Source organism: Epinephelus fuscoguttatus, linkage group LG5 (assembly GCF_011397635.1).
Source record: "Epinephelus fuscoguttatus linkage group LG5, E.fuscoguttatus.final_Chr_v1".
Classification (NCBI taxonomy): domain Eukaryota; kingdom Metazoa; phylum Chordata; class Actinopteri; order Perciformes; family Serranidae; genus Epinephelus; species Epinephelus fuscoguttatus.
The window spans coordinates 27,790,590-27,807,753 of NC_064756.1; the positions used below are offsets into that span (position 1 = coordinate 27,790,590).

General features: G+C 39.5%; 1 protein-coding gene across 6 annotated transcripts in view; it reads left to right on the forward strand.

Annotated features, from left to right (window-relative positions):
* Positions 1–17,164, forward strand: part of ncam1b (neural cell adhesion molecule 1b) — a 100,723-nt gene that overhangs the window by 66,912 nt on the left and 16,647 nt on the right. For 4 of the 6 annotated variants that reach the window (XM_049575588.1, XM_049575591.1, XM_049575589.1 and 1 more), the window contains 7 exons: positions 1,966–1,995; positions 7,073–7,223; positions 7,643–7,830; positions 8,176–8,272; positions 9,700–9,870; positions 11,597–11,725; positions 16,085–16,209. In XM_049575588.1, the coding sequence (XP_049431545.1) occupies positions 1,966–1,995; positions 7,073–7,223; positions 7,643–7,830; positions 8,176–8,272; positions 9,700–9,870; positions 11,597–11,725; positions 16,085–16,209 (891 nt within the window). The remainder of the gene's footprint in view (positions 1–1,965; positions 1,996–7,072; positions 7,224–7,642; positions 7,831–8,175; positions 8,273–9,699; positions 9,871–11,596; positions 11,726–16,084; positions 16,210–17,164) is intronic. The other 2 variants (XM_049575590.1, XM_049575593.1) reach the window with 1 other exon arrangement.

Here is a 17,164-nt window from a genome sequence, read left to right on the forward strand (position 1 = left end):
CAACATGATTATGATTATCATATTTACTGTGATATATGCAACCTTTTAAATAACATTATCAGATGTTAAACTCCCATTGATCCCAGTCACAATGTCAAATGGGCTTTTAGAGTTTAGCAAGTAATGTGTTATACTACTGATCACTATAGTTTTCACTATAGTGACTATAGTTTGTGGTTTTAAATCTGAACCCTGATGCTTCAGTGAGACTTTTTTCAATACATAATGTTATGGAGAGGCATTTAATGATAATATTTGACAATAATTCAACCAGAGTTATTATTTAAAGGTTCAGTGTGTAGGATTTAGGGGGCAACATTGGCCAAAAATGGAATAAAGATATAATAAGTATGTTTTCTTTAGTGAAGAAATCACTTGAAAATAAGAATTGCCATGTTTTTGTTATCTTAGAATGAGCTGTTAATGTCTACATAAGGAGCGGGTCCTTGTCCATGGATCCGCCATGCTGCAGTGCCATGTTTCTACTGTAGCCCCAGATGCCACTGTAGTTTGCAGCCCCTCCACAACAAGCCAAACAGCATCAGAAACTCTGATGTTTTTGATGTGAAGCTGTCTCATTCAGCGTTTTTACCAGTTTCAATCATGTGGGCTGTTTGTTTTGAAGAGGAAGAGACCTCTGCCGATAATTCAGCTGCCTATAAAACCGCCTGAGCGTCTGGGTCTAATGTTATAAGAGTAGCCACACATTAGGTTAGCAGCCGGTTTGCAATGAGCCGGACAGTGTTGGAAATACTAATTTATTAGCTTTATTCAGTGTTTTTACCACTTAAAACCAACAAATGTGTTTGTTTTGGAGAGGAAGAGACCTCTGCAGATAATGTGGCTCCCATTCACAACCTCCTGAGCACTAAGGTATTCTAACCGGGAGTTCACGTTTGGCACATGGACGAAGTTTCAGCTGGTTGCAATCCACATTCACAACCACTAGATGCCAGTAAATCCTACACACTGCTCCTTTAAATGATATTGTTTTTGTCAGGTAGTAAATCTTTCGTTCATCCATTCTCATAATACAGAAATCAGTGTTTGTAAAGTTAATGTGCCTGTAGATTTATAAATTTCCACTGACAGGGAGATCATTTTTTTAAGAATGAAACTCAAGTTACTGAAATAACATTATAATATTTTAGCCTTAGAATACAATCAAAGCATAATAATGGGAAAAAACCTCTTCCTTTTGAGAGTGTAGTACAAGAAGTGTTAACATTCAGAGCAGAGCATCTGACACAGGCCACCTGTAGGCAAAGATTTATTTCCAGGTGTCACAAAGGGAAATGGGAAGAGCTGCAACAAAATTGCTTCTTTTAAACTTCTCATTGCTTGTTGAGAAACACAGCAAGTCTTGACAACTACTAACTATTGATGTAGGACAGGCTCTGTATATGCATGGATAAGTAACAGTGCTTGAGCAAATTCAGTTTATTGGGTTTTATATTGTTGTTATTGCTTCAAGCCTCAAAAACGGATTGCAGGTCGATAATTGCTGTACTACTTTTACCGAACAAGCCGACATATCTCTGTTGTTGCAGCATAATGGATTCACCTCTTCCTGATAAACCAATAACCTTCTTATCTGAAAGCATTTTCGTTATCATGATGCCAATAGACTTACTTCTTTGGGGGCTGGAAGCAGTCTTGTTCCAGCGTGCAGTTGAGAAAATAACACACCGTTAAAATCCCCCAAAAGTACACCTTTAAAAAGAAACACTCCTGCTGTCACATAATGGGTTTCTCCGGTTGGGAAATCCGAAGCATACATCTTATTGTATCTGCAGACTCTCAGCAACATCATACATTCAGCTCAGGGACTGTGGATGTACGGAAAATAAACTGGACACTTAATACTTGCATGCAACGTGCAGCGTCCCAGCTTTGCCTGGATAAGGATTGCTTTCTAAGAATTGCTTTGCCTTTTGTTTGTTGTTGTGTCTCTGTCCTCTACAGGCATCGTGGACTCGGCCAGAACAACACAAGGTATTCTAAATGCATGACTTTTTTCCTTCACCCATCCATCTTTCATGTCAGGGGAGTCTAATTCAATTCTGGATGGACGCATATCAAAATTCCCGATCAAATGAGGGTCAGGGAGAGTATAGACCCTGAGAAAGATGCAGAAGCCAAACAGGCCTGTCTGTCTATATCTCTTTGTTTCACTTGTTTGGTTCCCATATAAACTTAACATGCAGTACTTCAGCCTGTATTTCTTTCCTTTAAGACCTTTAATCTAGTCTGCAGAACATAAGTAAATGCAAGACAAGATTTTTGTTGATAATTCAAAGATTAGATGCATGATTCTGTTACATGCAGTTTCAACCTGTTTTCTCTCAGAAGAGGTTTCTGTCGAGGTAAAACTCTCCTCAGATCTCTCCATCCTCCCACCCACATGTCCAGATCCGCTGCCAATTCTTGATTATATCAAGATGTATTTTTGACATCAGAAAATGGTTTATTATAGTTCTAATTTGCTGGACCAAAGATGAATGAAGATGTATGCAAGAGAAAATGAAAGATGTCTTTGTGCAGCAACCCAGCGTGTCAGAGCCAGGGACTGTTCCTTATAAAAAGTGAAAATTGGCAAAAGAAAGAGCTGCCTTCTTGAGCTTTCCTCCAACTTACTAAACTACCAAATATGTGTTTTACATATGTGGGAACACTGGTGAGAAATACAACTGTGTCATATCCAATATTAGTGCTGAGTGCACTATGCTAGAGGAGAGTACAGATTCATCTTTTTGGGCTTACAAATGAACAGAGATTTCTGCTCTCACAAAGTGTGATGTCACTGATCAGCCCATCACTGTTTCAGGTGCAAGATCAAATATTAGGCTTGCCATTGTTATTTATAATTTCTTACCATTTGACAGGAAATGAATGCATATTTTTAGACCCTTCGGTTCCTCAAATAGCCTCGCTATTTTATTTTCAAATTGCAGGGAGCTCTGCACATCAAGAGAATTGGTCTTTTCCTTTTACTCCTCTGTGTGATAGTTTTGAGGATGATAATGTTTTTTTTTCCATTTCCTGTTTCAAACAATAAGCAGATATTGACATTTCGGCATGTCTTCATTAAAGCACCTGTCTGTTATTACAAAAAATTGGTTATGAAAAAAACGTATCACGCTACTCAGAGCAGATTGTGAGGAAGAGTGTTTCTCGACGAGCACATGTTGACACTAATTACTAGGTTTGTGTAAAACTGTGATGTACACATGGCTGCGAGACATTTTTGTGCATCACCAGTGTTGTTTTTCCCACAGAGAAGGGTTAAAATGCATTATTTTGAACATTTGGATTAGTCATCAGCTGTACAAAATAAAACATGAAACGGAGAATCCAAGTTACCTAAGCTTCCCAGTTTTCCAAGAAGGATAAAGATAATCCAAAGCATGTTGCCACTTTTTCTTTAAACAAGACAAGACAGGGCTTTAAAAACAGACTTATGCCATGTTATTATTTTAGGAACCATTTTTCAGTTAACTGTTGTCTCACAAATTATATCTCAGACGCACATTTGCAGCACTTCTGTGGTTTCAGGTTGTGAGTGCATTAGTTTACGTTAACGATCAGGCAATAATCATTTTCAATTGCTGACATACTGATACAGAGTTAAGTCTACCTGCACTGTGATGCAATCAGTGTGTCTCGGAAAGATATCCCATTAGAAACCACACAGGGAGGAGAATGAGCAGGGGGCAGTATGAGTATGCTGAGCATGTTTGTTGCAAGTGTGTAGGCAGCTGAGTGTTCATTTGACAAGCCGCGGAAGGGAAGGTACATTCAGGGGGAAGGTGCATTTGTATGCTGGACCAGTTAAGATTTGGTGAGACATGAGTTTAACATGTCCTCAGTGCATTCTCAATTTTATGCTCTGATGTTCCAGCAGTGTCTCTCTCCTCTGCTGCTGAAGCTGCAGAGGCTGTTGGAGAGCTCCGCTGTCAGCTCGGTCTGATTTATTAGAGGAGCTTCTGTCTCAAAGTCTTTATTCTCTTCCCCCATCTGTTTCATAGCAGGTTTTCCCGTAGACATGTAAAGTGGTTTGTATCACTTTCTTAAAGGCAGGAGAGTCAACAAATAATGGATGTTAAATACGGATGTTACGGATAGACAACCGCTCTGGCACATTGTGCATTCATACTGAAAATCCATTGTCATGAAACATTAATGAATCACAGCATTAAATTGCAGTGAAGACACCATTTTCCTCCAGCAGATGATATTCGTTATGGGCTTCATATGGGGAATGAGAGGCTGTAGAGAAACCGTCCATATGTTCTGGCTTTGGTGACATTTTGATGTTGCGTTTGCCAAAATGTAGGAGCACACAATTAAAAAGGACTCAATACTGAAGCATACTGACTAACTGGGCCTTAGTGGTGGTACATAGTGTAGCATGTTGCACAGATGCAGGAGTCAGCAGCAGTGCCACAGGGGTCGAGGCAGAATGCTTTCTGCACAGGGGTCAGAATAAAAGGGTAGTGTGTTATGTAAGTGTCTCCCTGGTCCTGCTACCCGCTATGCATAATGAATGCCCAGACATGCTTTGTCTATTGAATTTGAATACAAAACTAACGAGGGTTTCTCTTACATGACTGCCCAGACTGGGCCCTAATTCAATATGTGTAAAAGCATCCGTGCCATTGTTTTGCCTGCAGCTCGGATCAAAGCCATGAAAGCGACCAATAAAGAGGCTTAGATAGTCAGTTCTGCAGCACCTTGGAAAGGGAACAATTCACAAAAACACCAAAGCTTACTGTATAAAAGGATGCTATATAAAAACACGTACATGTCCCAAATCCATAAAATAAACAGGAGACGTATTAACTTTGAGATCTGCTGTGTTCAGAAGAAAATCATCCAGAAGAAAGTTAACATTTGCTTCACCATTAGCAGCATTAGTGTACAGTTAAAGGAGCTGTATGCAACATTCAGAGCATATCTATTATTCAGAGTCTGAACCAGGATTGCCTGTACACGGCTCTCGACATGGAGGTGGCTAAGCTGGTGGTTAGCAGCTTACATGACTCCCTAAAATCCCAGGGTTTTGCTAGGGGGTGGCTCCTTATGCTCTGCGTCACACAGAATGTGTGCCTGGTACGTGATCTTGTTGGCTCACATGGGGTCATCTCATCGCTTTTTGGATAAACTAGCAAGACCGTAACCTAAAAGAGTTGCTTATGGCCTAATCTTTAAACCCGCACTTTTTGTGATCATCAATTTAAAAGATATACTTAGATTTTTGCTCCTTGTACTGCCGACATGGCTGTGACAGAGACTAGGCTTCCCTACAGATTTTCAAATGACCCAACTGCTGAAAAATATATACAGCTAAATAATGCTTAAATTTATTGACATTAAAATGGACTAAATTATGTCCAACAACAAAATGCTTCTCAGACTAGGGGTCTGTATTCAGATATCAGTGTAGAATATTGCATAAATAGATGTCCAGCTCGCTTGTTCAAAACTAACTCAAGTCACCCCCCATCTTGGGAAACTTACGATCATGTACTCAGAGCACTGGCTGAGCAGGATTGAAACAGTTAGGGGTGCACAGGGGAGAAGTTTGGACAGTGGGTTTTTGCCAGATAGCCCTGTCTATTTATTTGAACCCCTTTATTTTTTCATAACCTTAATACAAGAAATCAGTTTCTAAAAGAAAGCCCTCCAGGCAAACTTCTCCCAGCAGCTCTTGGAGCTCGCCAAAGTGTGCCCTACTATGCCCTGCAAAACTCTCTGTGTACAGGGGGTCCCAGCAGCTATCAGTGCTAACAGGGCAAACAGGATTGACAGCGGCAGTAGTGCTGACACACTGTTAACAGGGGGCAAACCACAGGTTGGGCATCATGCCTCTGTGACAACACCGCTCTGCCATTGTGAGTTAGGATGGCATTATCAGCAGTAACCTAGCATAACTGTCGTGTGAGAGCATTGCACAGGGGCAGTAATTAGCTAGCCAAAGGAATACACATACAGGGACTCACATGCACTAACTTGCACTCGCTGCTGGACCGTCTACCATAACAAAGAACAGAGAAGCTCGGGTTACAACACACACAGACAGATTACGATTTAATTCTCTGCTTAGGAAGCCATTACTCCACTATATCTTTATATAGAAAACAGTTGTTTTTAGCTATATTGATGTTCTGAATGTCATATACAGCACCTTTTAGTTAAGGAAACTAAGGGTTAGGATCTGCATAATACATGTTTTAATTAGTAACATCCCATTTGGGAAAATGGTCCTTCAAAAGCAGAAATTTGTTCTGTCTGAAACTGCACACCCACAGTTTAGTGTCACATGACATCAGCCGCCACAACAACACAGAGTTGTTGACCCTGAAGGTCAGGAAGCCACTTATGGTTGGATGTTGTAACTCTGCATATCAAGTTAATGAAACCAGGTATCTCTCAAGCAGGAAGGTCATTTACACATCTCATTAGCCAGCTGTCTGTTGTTATTCCCCCGGTTTCAAATGTTATGTGACTTGGCATGTGCCCTTCATTACTGAAAGTGGGGCATGTGCTGGATATGGGTTCAGAGAGCATTGCAACGAACAACATGCAAAAAAACACAAGTGATTAACTTAAACTGTTATTTTACCAAAAAAAAAAAAAAAAAAAGTCTGATTGTGTGCAGTGACACTAAGCCCCAAATGTACTCAACATAAAAGTGCAAGTGTGGCATGTACGGTAATGCTCTGCCGTCTCATGCATCAGCATATTTCACGAGTTGGTAAGCCCTACGTGAGAAAAGCTCTTGATGGTTTCTAGTGCCTTCTGTCATCTATTATTGATAAGCTCCCCCTGTTCTGTCAACTGTGTCCTTATGTTTCCACGTCTTTACAGAGCACAGTGCCTTTTTCATTAACGTAATGTCTCCTCTGCTCATTAAAGGCAGGCATTCTGAAGCTTTTTTTTTTCCCAGGTCACACATCTTTTGACAGAAATGTGCTCTGTAGATATAGACGTGCAAAATGGCAATGGAACATAACTGATGTGATTGGTTTGTTTTTTTCCCTAAACCGAGCTATTTTCTGCTCCCATTTAGAGTCTGGATGGAAATGTAGTGGTAAGGAGTGATGCTCGTGTGTCCTCCCTCACTCTGAAGTATGTCAAGTATACAGACGCGGGTCAGTACCTCTGCACGGCACGCAGCGCCATTGGAGAGGATGATAAGCTGGCATATCTGGAGGTCCGCTGTAAGTATTTCCTCTTCTCTTAATATAAGTGTTTTGGCCTACAAAATGAGTACACCGTAGTAAAAGCAACTTGCTAGTCATCCATCCTTTTTAATGGAACAAAAAAGGCATTTCCTGATCACATAAGGGCTTTTGAATCCACATTTATTTAAACTGCACATTGTTCAGGCACTGTTAAAACCATAAACTGTACAAAATGATGGACATGGTTGCAGTGACGTCACTGGTTTGTGGTTTAAGCTTGGCATTTCTTCCATCACAATCTGTTAATCTGGGCATTTTAGCATGGGTAATGGGGTGTTGACACAGAGCCAGCCTCAAGTGGCCATTCAAGGAATTGCAGTTTTTGGCCCTGCAGGTTGCCGCTTAGTTAAAACCACAAAAAAACTAAAATGTTTTACATGCATTTCTTTGACTAGATACCCCTAAGATCCACGGTGCAGTGGCAGTGTACACCTGGGAGGGAAATGCTGTTAATATCAGCTGTGAGGTCATGGCTCATCCCAGTGATGTATCTATTATATGGCTGAGAGATGGACTGCAGCTCCCCAACTCAAACACTACCAACATCAAGATCTTCCGGAGTCCATCAGCCAGCTACCTGCAGGTACACACACACAAACCTCAATTTACAGTTCATAAAGGGAATGTACACATATACACATCCCTCCATGTGCGTGCACACACACACACACACACCCCTTGTGTCATCAAGATTTTATGAGCATAGACTGGAAGTGAAGGGGTTTTCTTTCAGCTCCATTGTGGGTGAAAAAAAAATCCGATGAATAATTCAGCAGCAGGAAAGCTCACAGCAACAAATAAAAATAGGCTACTCTAATGGACAAACAAAAAGGTCACCTTCAGAGTGTTTGACACACAAGTTTGTTCATCTGTTTTGGTACACTGCCCTTCATATATTTGCCTCTTCTTTTTTTTTTTTCTCCTCCAGATAACCCCCGAGTCTGAAAATGACTTTGGGAGCTATAACTGCACTGCTTCAAATGAGATGGGCACTGAGGCCAAGGAGTTCCTGCTCATTCCGGCCGGTCAGTTGTGACTCTGCGATTCATTTCGTTGTTTCGAATTTATGATGCTTAAATATTCAGCAGTTAAGGTAAATTTTATTGTAGCACATAAATTATATTACAAGGCTTTTCCTGGCTTAAGGCTTCAGGAACAGATTTTTCACCCATATTCAAAACACATTAGACCAAAACATCTACCACAGCGTAAGATTACACAGAGCCGTGTTTGTTTAGATGGATGATAGATTTAGATGAAAAGGCGATGTAACCAGCACTGGATAATTTAACACTCCTTCCCTCTGGTTGTTTAGAAACTACAGTGGCTCTGAGGATTTCACTTAGTGTTAAAAGAAAGGCAAAACAGAATACATCCAAGAGTTTAGCGTGTGTGCTATGAATTAAAAGACAGTTTATCAAAGTTACAACACTTTTATTGTAACATCAACATACCACCAGCTGACAAAGACCAAAGACTGTGTATTCACCAACACATTAGACACATGGAACAGAGAGCAGAGCGATAATGGCACTCTTAAGCCACAATACCGAAGCAAATGAATTGAAAACGCCACATTCTTCCCTTGGAGCAGAACATGGGTAACCCACAGTAATCACAGTGTGCCTTTTCATTTCGAAGATCAAAGCAATTCACTACAGATCTGTGCTCACACCGTGAGTGTGTGGATTCAGGACAGCCACCAGTGCTCTGATATGGCCAATCTCAGTCATTTAAACAGTTAAGCTATTGTCGTTCTCTCTCAGATAGAGAGTGCAGTGATGGGTGAAACAAAACGTGCTTGTTTAGATCATGAAACTTGTCTAATGTAAATGAGGATTTAATTGTCAAGTATGTACAGTACAGGTCAGACATTTTCTCTACAAATCTAAAATTTATTGGTGCATAGTAATCAGAAAAGGCATCTCCTCCCATACAGCTGTTTACAGTTTTTGGGGCGTTTACGTTATATAGAAACATTACGTTGTGCTTTGCTGACTGCAAGGTGTTAAATGCATCTTAAGTCTTTCCTTTTCCAGCTCAAAGGTTTATCATAATCAAAATCTCTCAAAGCTTCAGTTTTTTTAAAAGGTCCAACAAACAGCTCACTTTTTTTTCTGTGGTTGTCTTCGTGCTGTTATCATCATTAAAGGCTGACTTGAGATCAGCTTGTACTTGAATCTGTTTGTCGTAGCAGCATTTTAGTGTTTTCCCTTCCTTTATTTGTATTTTCTGTATGCAGTGTGCAGCATTCAGTGCCTGAGAACAGCATTGATGTCACAAATCATACATTTCTTTACAAAGCCGGAGCAGTTTTTAGATGCATTTTGGATTGTTAGGAGCTGTGAGCTCAGTCTGTTAGTGTAATGGAACAGTGGAGTCTGACAGCGTTGGCGTGCTGCAATCTTACATTTTTTTGTTGCAATCACACTGCATTTCCTTCCTTTACCAGAGGTGCCATCAGCTCCATCCATCAGTGAGGTGAGACCCTTCTCCACCACGGCACAGATTCAGTTCGAGGAGCCAGAATCCACCGGAGGTGTTCCTGTCTTGAAATACAGAGCAGAGTGGAGGGCTCAGGGCAGGGGCGGCTGGGTGCACCGAGTCTATGATGTCCAAGATGGTGAGAGAAGAAAACAAGAAAAAAAATGTGTTGATGTTTTGGGGAAATATGGATATTTTTTTTGGGGGGGGGGGGGGGTTAAAGGATCTCAAGCAAATTGTCATCAATAGCTAACAACATTACATATGTAAGGTGAAAGGTTTTTGTTTTGTGTCAACACTGAGACACAGAACATTGCATTAGACACACTATTTTTTGATCATTTTACTTGTGAATTCTTAAATGTGGGATATGGAGATACATGGATACATGGACAGAGATACATATACATACATGAGGATGCATGCTGATATTTAAAGGTCCAGTGTGTGGGATTTAGGGGTGGTGGTTAGCACTGTCGCTTCACAGCAAGAGGGTTCCTGGTTCAATCCCGGTTGTGGGAACCCTTCTGTGCAGAGTTTGCATGCTCTCCCCATGTCAGGGCGGGTTCTCTCCGGGCACTCCGGCTTCCTCCCACAGTCCAACAACATGCAGATTGGGGACTAGGTTAATTGGTGACTCTAAATTGTCCGTAAGTGTGAATGTGAGTGTGAATGGTTGTCTGTCTCTATATGTCAGCCCTGCAATAGTTTGGCGACCTGTCCAGGGTGTACCATGCCTCCCAAGGGGAGGCTCCAGCCCCCCCGCAACCCTCAAGAGATGGATGGATGGATTGGCAGAATATTTTCTTTGGTGTATTATCACCTGAAACTATGAATTGTTGTGTTTTTGTTATCTCAGAATGAGCCTTTTATACCTACAAAAGGAGCAGGTTCTTGTCCATGGAGTCCGCCATGTTGCACTGTTATGTTTTTACAGTAGCCCAGAACGGACAAACCAAACACTGGTTCTAGATAGGTTCAATCATGTTAGCCCCTCTGTGACGAGCAGTGTCACAAAAACATATGTTTTTTTAAAGCTAAACTGCTTTATTCAGTGATTTTACCAGTTTAAATCCCTGGTCTGTTTGTTCTCGAGAGGAGGAGACCTCAGAGGATAATTCAGCTTCCAGTAAAAACCTCCTGAACAATGAACACTGAAGGAATCCTAAGTGGAAGCTCATGCTTTGCACATGGGTAAACTTTCAGCTCATTGCAATCTGCAGTTCTCACCACTAGATGACACTAAATCCTACTGACTGCTCCTTTAATAAATAACCATATCAATATTGTGATTGATTTGAAATATATCAGTCAGAGCTAATGTGCATTCACACTGCTGTAGAAATGATATTCCTTTGTTGAGGTCAACATTACATTTAATTTCTAAAAGTTTGCAGATACCCTGAATGAAATTAAATGTTTCCATGTATCACTTTTATTATGTAGTGTTACATGACAGTAGAAAAACTAAATGAAAATTGTGAGATAAGCTAAAGCAATACATGACTAATTGAGTAAATAATAGCAATGTTATTTAAAACTTGAATAGGCGTGAGTAATGATATATAGAAAGTAATCCAAATCCCGAAAGTAATCTATAAATGATGATGATGGCTTTGAAACAGCAGTCAGTTATTTCTGTGTCTGTGTGTCTCTGGGTTTAGACCTTTTAGACCATCTCTAAATAGATTTATCTGTTTAAACATTGTCGGAATGAAACGAGAATTGAGCTAATCAGTGTTTACTCGCGACGGAATTAATTATGCATGTATTGTTTGAACTGGGGTTGTGTTTGTTTCACCGCTAATCAAAATTATCAAGGTGCTCTCAACAGGGATTGCACTGCCTCTGATATATTGTAACAGGCTACACCAGCGAAGCGACCATCACAGGCCTGAAGCCAGATACCAGCTACGAAGTGAAGTTGTCAGCCATCAACGGCAAGGGTGAAGGTGAAAGCAGCCCCGCTGAGTTCTTCAAGACGGAGCCTGTCCGTAAGTGGCACACGTTGCACGCTATAGAGCTTTTATCACACCTTTTTGACCCCTGTCTCTACAAACATATTATCTGAAGTCTTCTCTTCTATGTCTAGGAGTATGAAGTGCTTGTCCATCCCATTAGTGAGCTTAAAAAGTCACCGAAGTGTAGTCAGCTGCTGCACAGCAACACACAAGTCAGCACTGAGGCTTTTTAGACAGTGTCACAAAAGCTTCCAACAGTGTCTTCTTTTCAGTTGAAGTCTGGCCTCCTCCAAGTTTTCTGTTTGTTTGTTCAGGAGTAAAACTGACAACAGGAAGTAACTCACTGACCTTGTTTTGTTTATTTAGGTTTTCCATGGAGGGACCCTGAAATCTAAGAATTCAGGAAACATGTTTGTCATCAAGTCCCACTTGTTTAGCACCATGCTGCTATTTCACACATTAAATTGCACTCTGATTTCATCACACAGGTCGCACTTGGATGTGATTGCATAATTATTTGGAATTCACAGATTTACTATATTTTGTTAGGCTCATTATATGCTTCAAACTATGAATTAGAATATGAATCAGTGTTATTCCTTAGGTCTTTAAATAGCAGTCCTGTAGTGAATCTTAAACCTATAATTTAGTGTTTAGCCCCCTCTGTTGGCTGCATGTTTTTGGAAGTGAAACTGCTTCACCCTGTTGGCTTTACATTGAATGTGCTTTTTGATTTTCACTGTTGACCATGATTCAGTGTTGTCTGCATGCTGATCATCTCCTCCTCAGTTCATTTTTTAATTTCAATCATCCATTTGTTTCATCCGCTTGCTCACCTGTCTGTTATATTCATCAGGCCACACTTACAAAAGTAAGTGCTTCATTTCTTTTTGCTTACCATGTATTAGGTGCTTTGAAATGCTATTCGTCAGTATTAAATTGGAAAAAGACTGCTAAAAATAGCTTCTCTGTTATTGATTTAATCCCACTCATGTCAGCGCATCAAAGATAGATATTTTGTGATTGGTACATTTTCATTTATATGCTTCTAGGGCATTTTCTCAGCTTTGTTTTATTTTTACTGTCTATGTTTTTATTGACATCCAAAGTCATGGTAAAATCAATAAATCAGTGTCTGTTTTGTTATTAAAAACAGCATTTTTTTAAATTTACTATTAATGTTTATTGATATTTTAATAATTGCGGAGTCAGGACTAAGACAGCACTTTTTTTTTTTTTTTTTTTTTTTTTTTTTTTTACCATTTTGCTTATTACACTAAGCAAAAATTGTTTGATGTCCATTCAGTCAATAATTAAAGACCCATTAGAACAACTGCCGTACATTTGCTGGAATATTTTTCTTGAAATACAATTGTTTTGTTTTTTTTGCCACCTTTGAAGCTGTGTCTTAAAACAGCCTTTCAGTTTCATGTGTGCTGCCTCTGTCTCATTCTAACCTTAAATGTGGCAGTCATTAAATAAAATGTTTTGCTTCCTCTTGCTTCTCTGGTGCAGTCTGGCAGAAATGAGTCTCGCTAAACTCTCCAGTGAAGTGTTATTACAGAGATTTAGGTAGTCATTTGTGCAGACAACTGATTCTGATTGCCTGATAACTCTTTTATGTCCCTAGACGGCATTTTTCATTTTTTCACCAAAGACACAGGTTTGTTCTGTAGAGAGGATAATAGACGATTAGTTTTTCCAGCTGTAGCTGTTTCTATCCCGGCAGGATAACCCCATCACCCCTACTGATTAGCTGCATTTATAATAACTTGAAAGCTTAGCAAAGTGTGTCTTATTTTCCAAGAAAGTGTAACCTTGAGTAGCCTGATTATAAATGCAAACTCCTCTCTTGTCTGTTACCTGTAGATTTTATCTAGCTCACATTGTTGAGTTGACAGCTGAGTTATCCGAATATGAATATTTATATAATTGTTATTGAATTGATTGGCTAAATGACACTTTTATGAATTAACACTAAACCCCTGCATTTCAAAAGCTGCATGTTTCCCCTCTGGCTCCAGCTATTTGGTGTATTTTGGGGATGTTTACTATTGGATTAGGCCCCTCAGCATTGATTATTCACTTACCTTGCAAATTATAAAGTCTCTGAAGTGAAAAGGACAAAGCTGTTCGATGTCTGCTGCACTTTTCACATTGAGAACCCAAACAGATACATTTCCATGCTCTGTTGTTGTGTTTATTTATGCGAAAAGCTCCACGTTTTATTTTAGTTTGTCTCTAGATCATTTACAGGTTTTCTTTGTCCTCTACCTGTGTTCTGTCTTTCATGTCCCTCTTTCCTCTTTCAAACCACTCACGTGTCATTTCATGTGACTGTGACTGTTGTTTGGCATGCATGGTTCTGACGATCCCCCTCCACTCTGCAGAAGGTAACTTACTGTCGCAGATTTTTTTGAAAGACAACCCCTCGCTTTATAATTGAAGAATCCCACAGTAAAACAACACAGTAATTGCTTCTATGCAGTCATGTAATACATGTCTACCTCAATCCCATTAATCAATCATGTAGACATTTGCCTCAGCACGATAAATGAGAGAGAGCCAGAGCTGTCTTTGTGGTAATATATAACAGTCAAGAGTGTTTAATATCACCATCACACGGATGGTATTGATAGCCCACTACCTAAAGGGATGTTACCTCTCCTCCTTTTAGGATGTGTTCATATAAATCAAGTTTGTAATAAACGCTGTTTCCTCTAACCACTGGAGATTCACTACCCCTTGTACTTGCAAAAAAACTGCCCCTACCAGCAGTTTGCTCTGGTTCTCAATCAACAGTTATTCATGCTGAGAGCAATAGCTACCCTGTGCATTGTGTCCACTGTATTTATCATGTTTAACTTTAGGCTGCATTAAAGCCTACATCAACTAACTAAGAGTGCTTTAACCAGGGTTTTGAATGCATGCAATATTATGCGTCTGAGTATGAACACTAACCATTATGCACATTTTTCTTGCTCTCTGTTTCTAACTAATATGTTATTTATTTAGCTATTTTCTAAGCCAGAGTTACAAAGGGCTTCACAAAAGGAAGATAAAAGCAATCAAATAACTGTTTAAATTAAAGACAAGCAAGTGTTGTTAAAGAACAAGAACAAGCCTGGGCAAGGAAGCATCACATGCTTTTGAGAATAAATAGGTCTTGAAAGACTCAGAGTTTGCTGATCTGACCCCCAGAGGGAGAGCCAAATGGAGCCAAATTGCTGAACACTTTAAAAGTAATTGGAAAGGTTTTGATTTCAGCACCGTAGCTCTACAGTAGTTAGTAATAAAGCAGCAGAAAATTAGAGCAATTGTAGATGGGCTACAGCTTCTTTGCCTAAACAAGAATAAGATGCATCACAACAGACAAGACGAGGCAAAACAATTAATGATTTCTTCAAGCGGTTGGAAAGAAGAGGCAGCCTTCTTTGGCACTGTCTCTTAATTAAAAAATGACAGGATTAAACAGCTGACTTTCGATGCTTGTTAGAGTTCAGTTGGGAATGAAAAACTGACCCCTTTCGTTTCTGGAAATGTAGGTAGAGGCCTATAGTGAGAAATCCAATTTTGTTTTAATTAAACTGCAGAGAACTTTGAGACATCCATGCGCTGATCTCTTTCAGCTTAAAGTTTTCAAGGTTTTAGACATACCTAAAGCTGGACATCATCGATATAGCAATGAAAAAAGCGAAACTGACAGATAATATATCCTAAGGGGAGAATAAGATGGGTCCCAGACTTGACCCCTGAGGAACTCCACAGGTCAGAAGAGCAAAATCAGACTCTTTATCTGTAATGGATACAAAAAATAGCAATAAGATACATTAATTTATTGTCTTACAGTTTCCATCTGATACAGTTCTGACTTTGACTTTAGTGTGTTTAAACATTGCTTGTGGAAATCAGTTTGAGATGGTGAAAACATAGTTCAGTGCATTACAAGTAAGTTGTAAAGCACAAAAAATTCACCCCGTGGTTATCTTTGTAGTTAAACCTATGTATTATGATGTGAGATGCAAATTCTGCATAAACATTTCAGTCAGTGAGAAATAACCCTTTCCCTCTGAAGTCTTGTGTAACACTGGGGGAATGTCACTCAGCAACTCAGACTGAATCAGATAAGCATGTGGCTGTGTGTCATTTGGTAATTAGCCTGACTTGAGACATACCATCTTGAGGCAAGCGATTAAGGAAGGGCAAGTAAATTAAAAGGACAACAAAGACGCCAGTTTCAAAGACTTTTATTTCTAATCAAGGTTTTCTTTGCTGCACAATTTTAAAGGTATTGATGGAGTGACAGAATCTTCTCCTAATAAAATGACCCTGTAGTTCTCTGCATCTTTTCCATGATTAAATGACCTCTATCATGCTCTTATGTGCTTTCAGGGAATCCGAATCCTCCTAAACTCCAAGGGGCTCTTCAACCCAAAGGCAACTCCCTCAAAGTCAGCTGGATCAAGCAGGACGATGGTGGCTCGCCCATTTTACATTATCTTGTCCGCTTCAAACCAGTAAGTATGGCGATTAGAGCGGAAATGATTCGTTTGTGTCTTCTGAAGCAATTACTGTGATGACTAATAATTAATCTTTAAATAATTTTTTAAGCAGAGTGCCAAAAATTCCAGGTTCTGGCCTCTCGAATATGAACATTTGCTGGTTTTGTTAGTCTTTTATGATTGCTAGCCGGATATCTTTGCATTTTTTCTGGAAAATTTTTTGTTTCATTTGTTTTTTACCATTTTTCTGGCATTTTATATACCAAACAGTTTCACATAAGGTGATTAATGGCTAAGTGAATCTGAAAAATTGCCTGCAACTACTGTAATATGATATGCACTTAAGCCAGTTTTCAAACAAAAATGGCAAACATTTAGATTTTTTGAAATGTGGGAAGAATCTGCCCTTTTTGTCTTACATCATCAGCTGGGTTTCTATCCAGTTGTAGCACAAATTTCAACCGAATTTTTAGAAAGTCAGTCAAACCTCAAACAAAGGAAAACAACAGATGTATAATGACAGAGAGCACACTGGACAAAGGAAATAATGTGTTCACCTATGTGCTCTTGGAGGAGTTCTGTTTACATAGCTGTCTGCATACGTGAGCGTTTTAAAAACCCTCCAGAGACAAAATACCAGAATCTGTTTCCATTGCACTTAGTCACGTTTATCTTTTCTCAAAACACCAACTTTTTCATCACCCCCAAGCATATAACTGTTTTGAGATATTTCTAGATTTCTTTTTAATTCTGGCATTTCCATTTAGGTTTTTTCATGAGCAAATTGAAAATGCGCATAAAAAAAGGTTGATGGAAACGCACATATAGTAAACTGTTGGTCGGACCAAACAAGCAAATCTGTGTGCTTGAAAAGGTCACCTCAAGAAAAGATGATGGACATTTTTCCTTATTTTCTGATGTTTTATTGACCAAACTATTAGTCAGATATTCAAGAAAATAAAAATGAGAT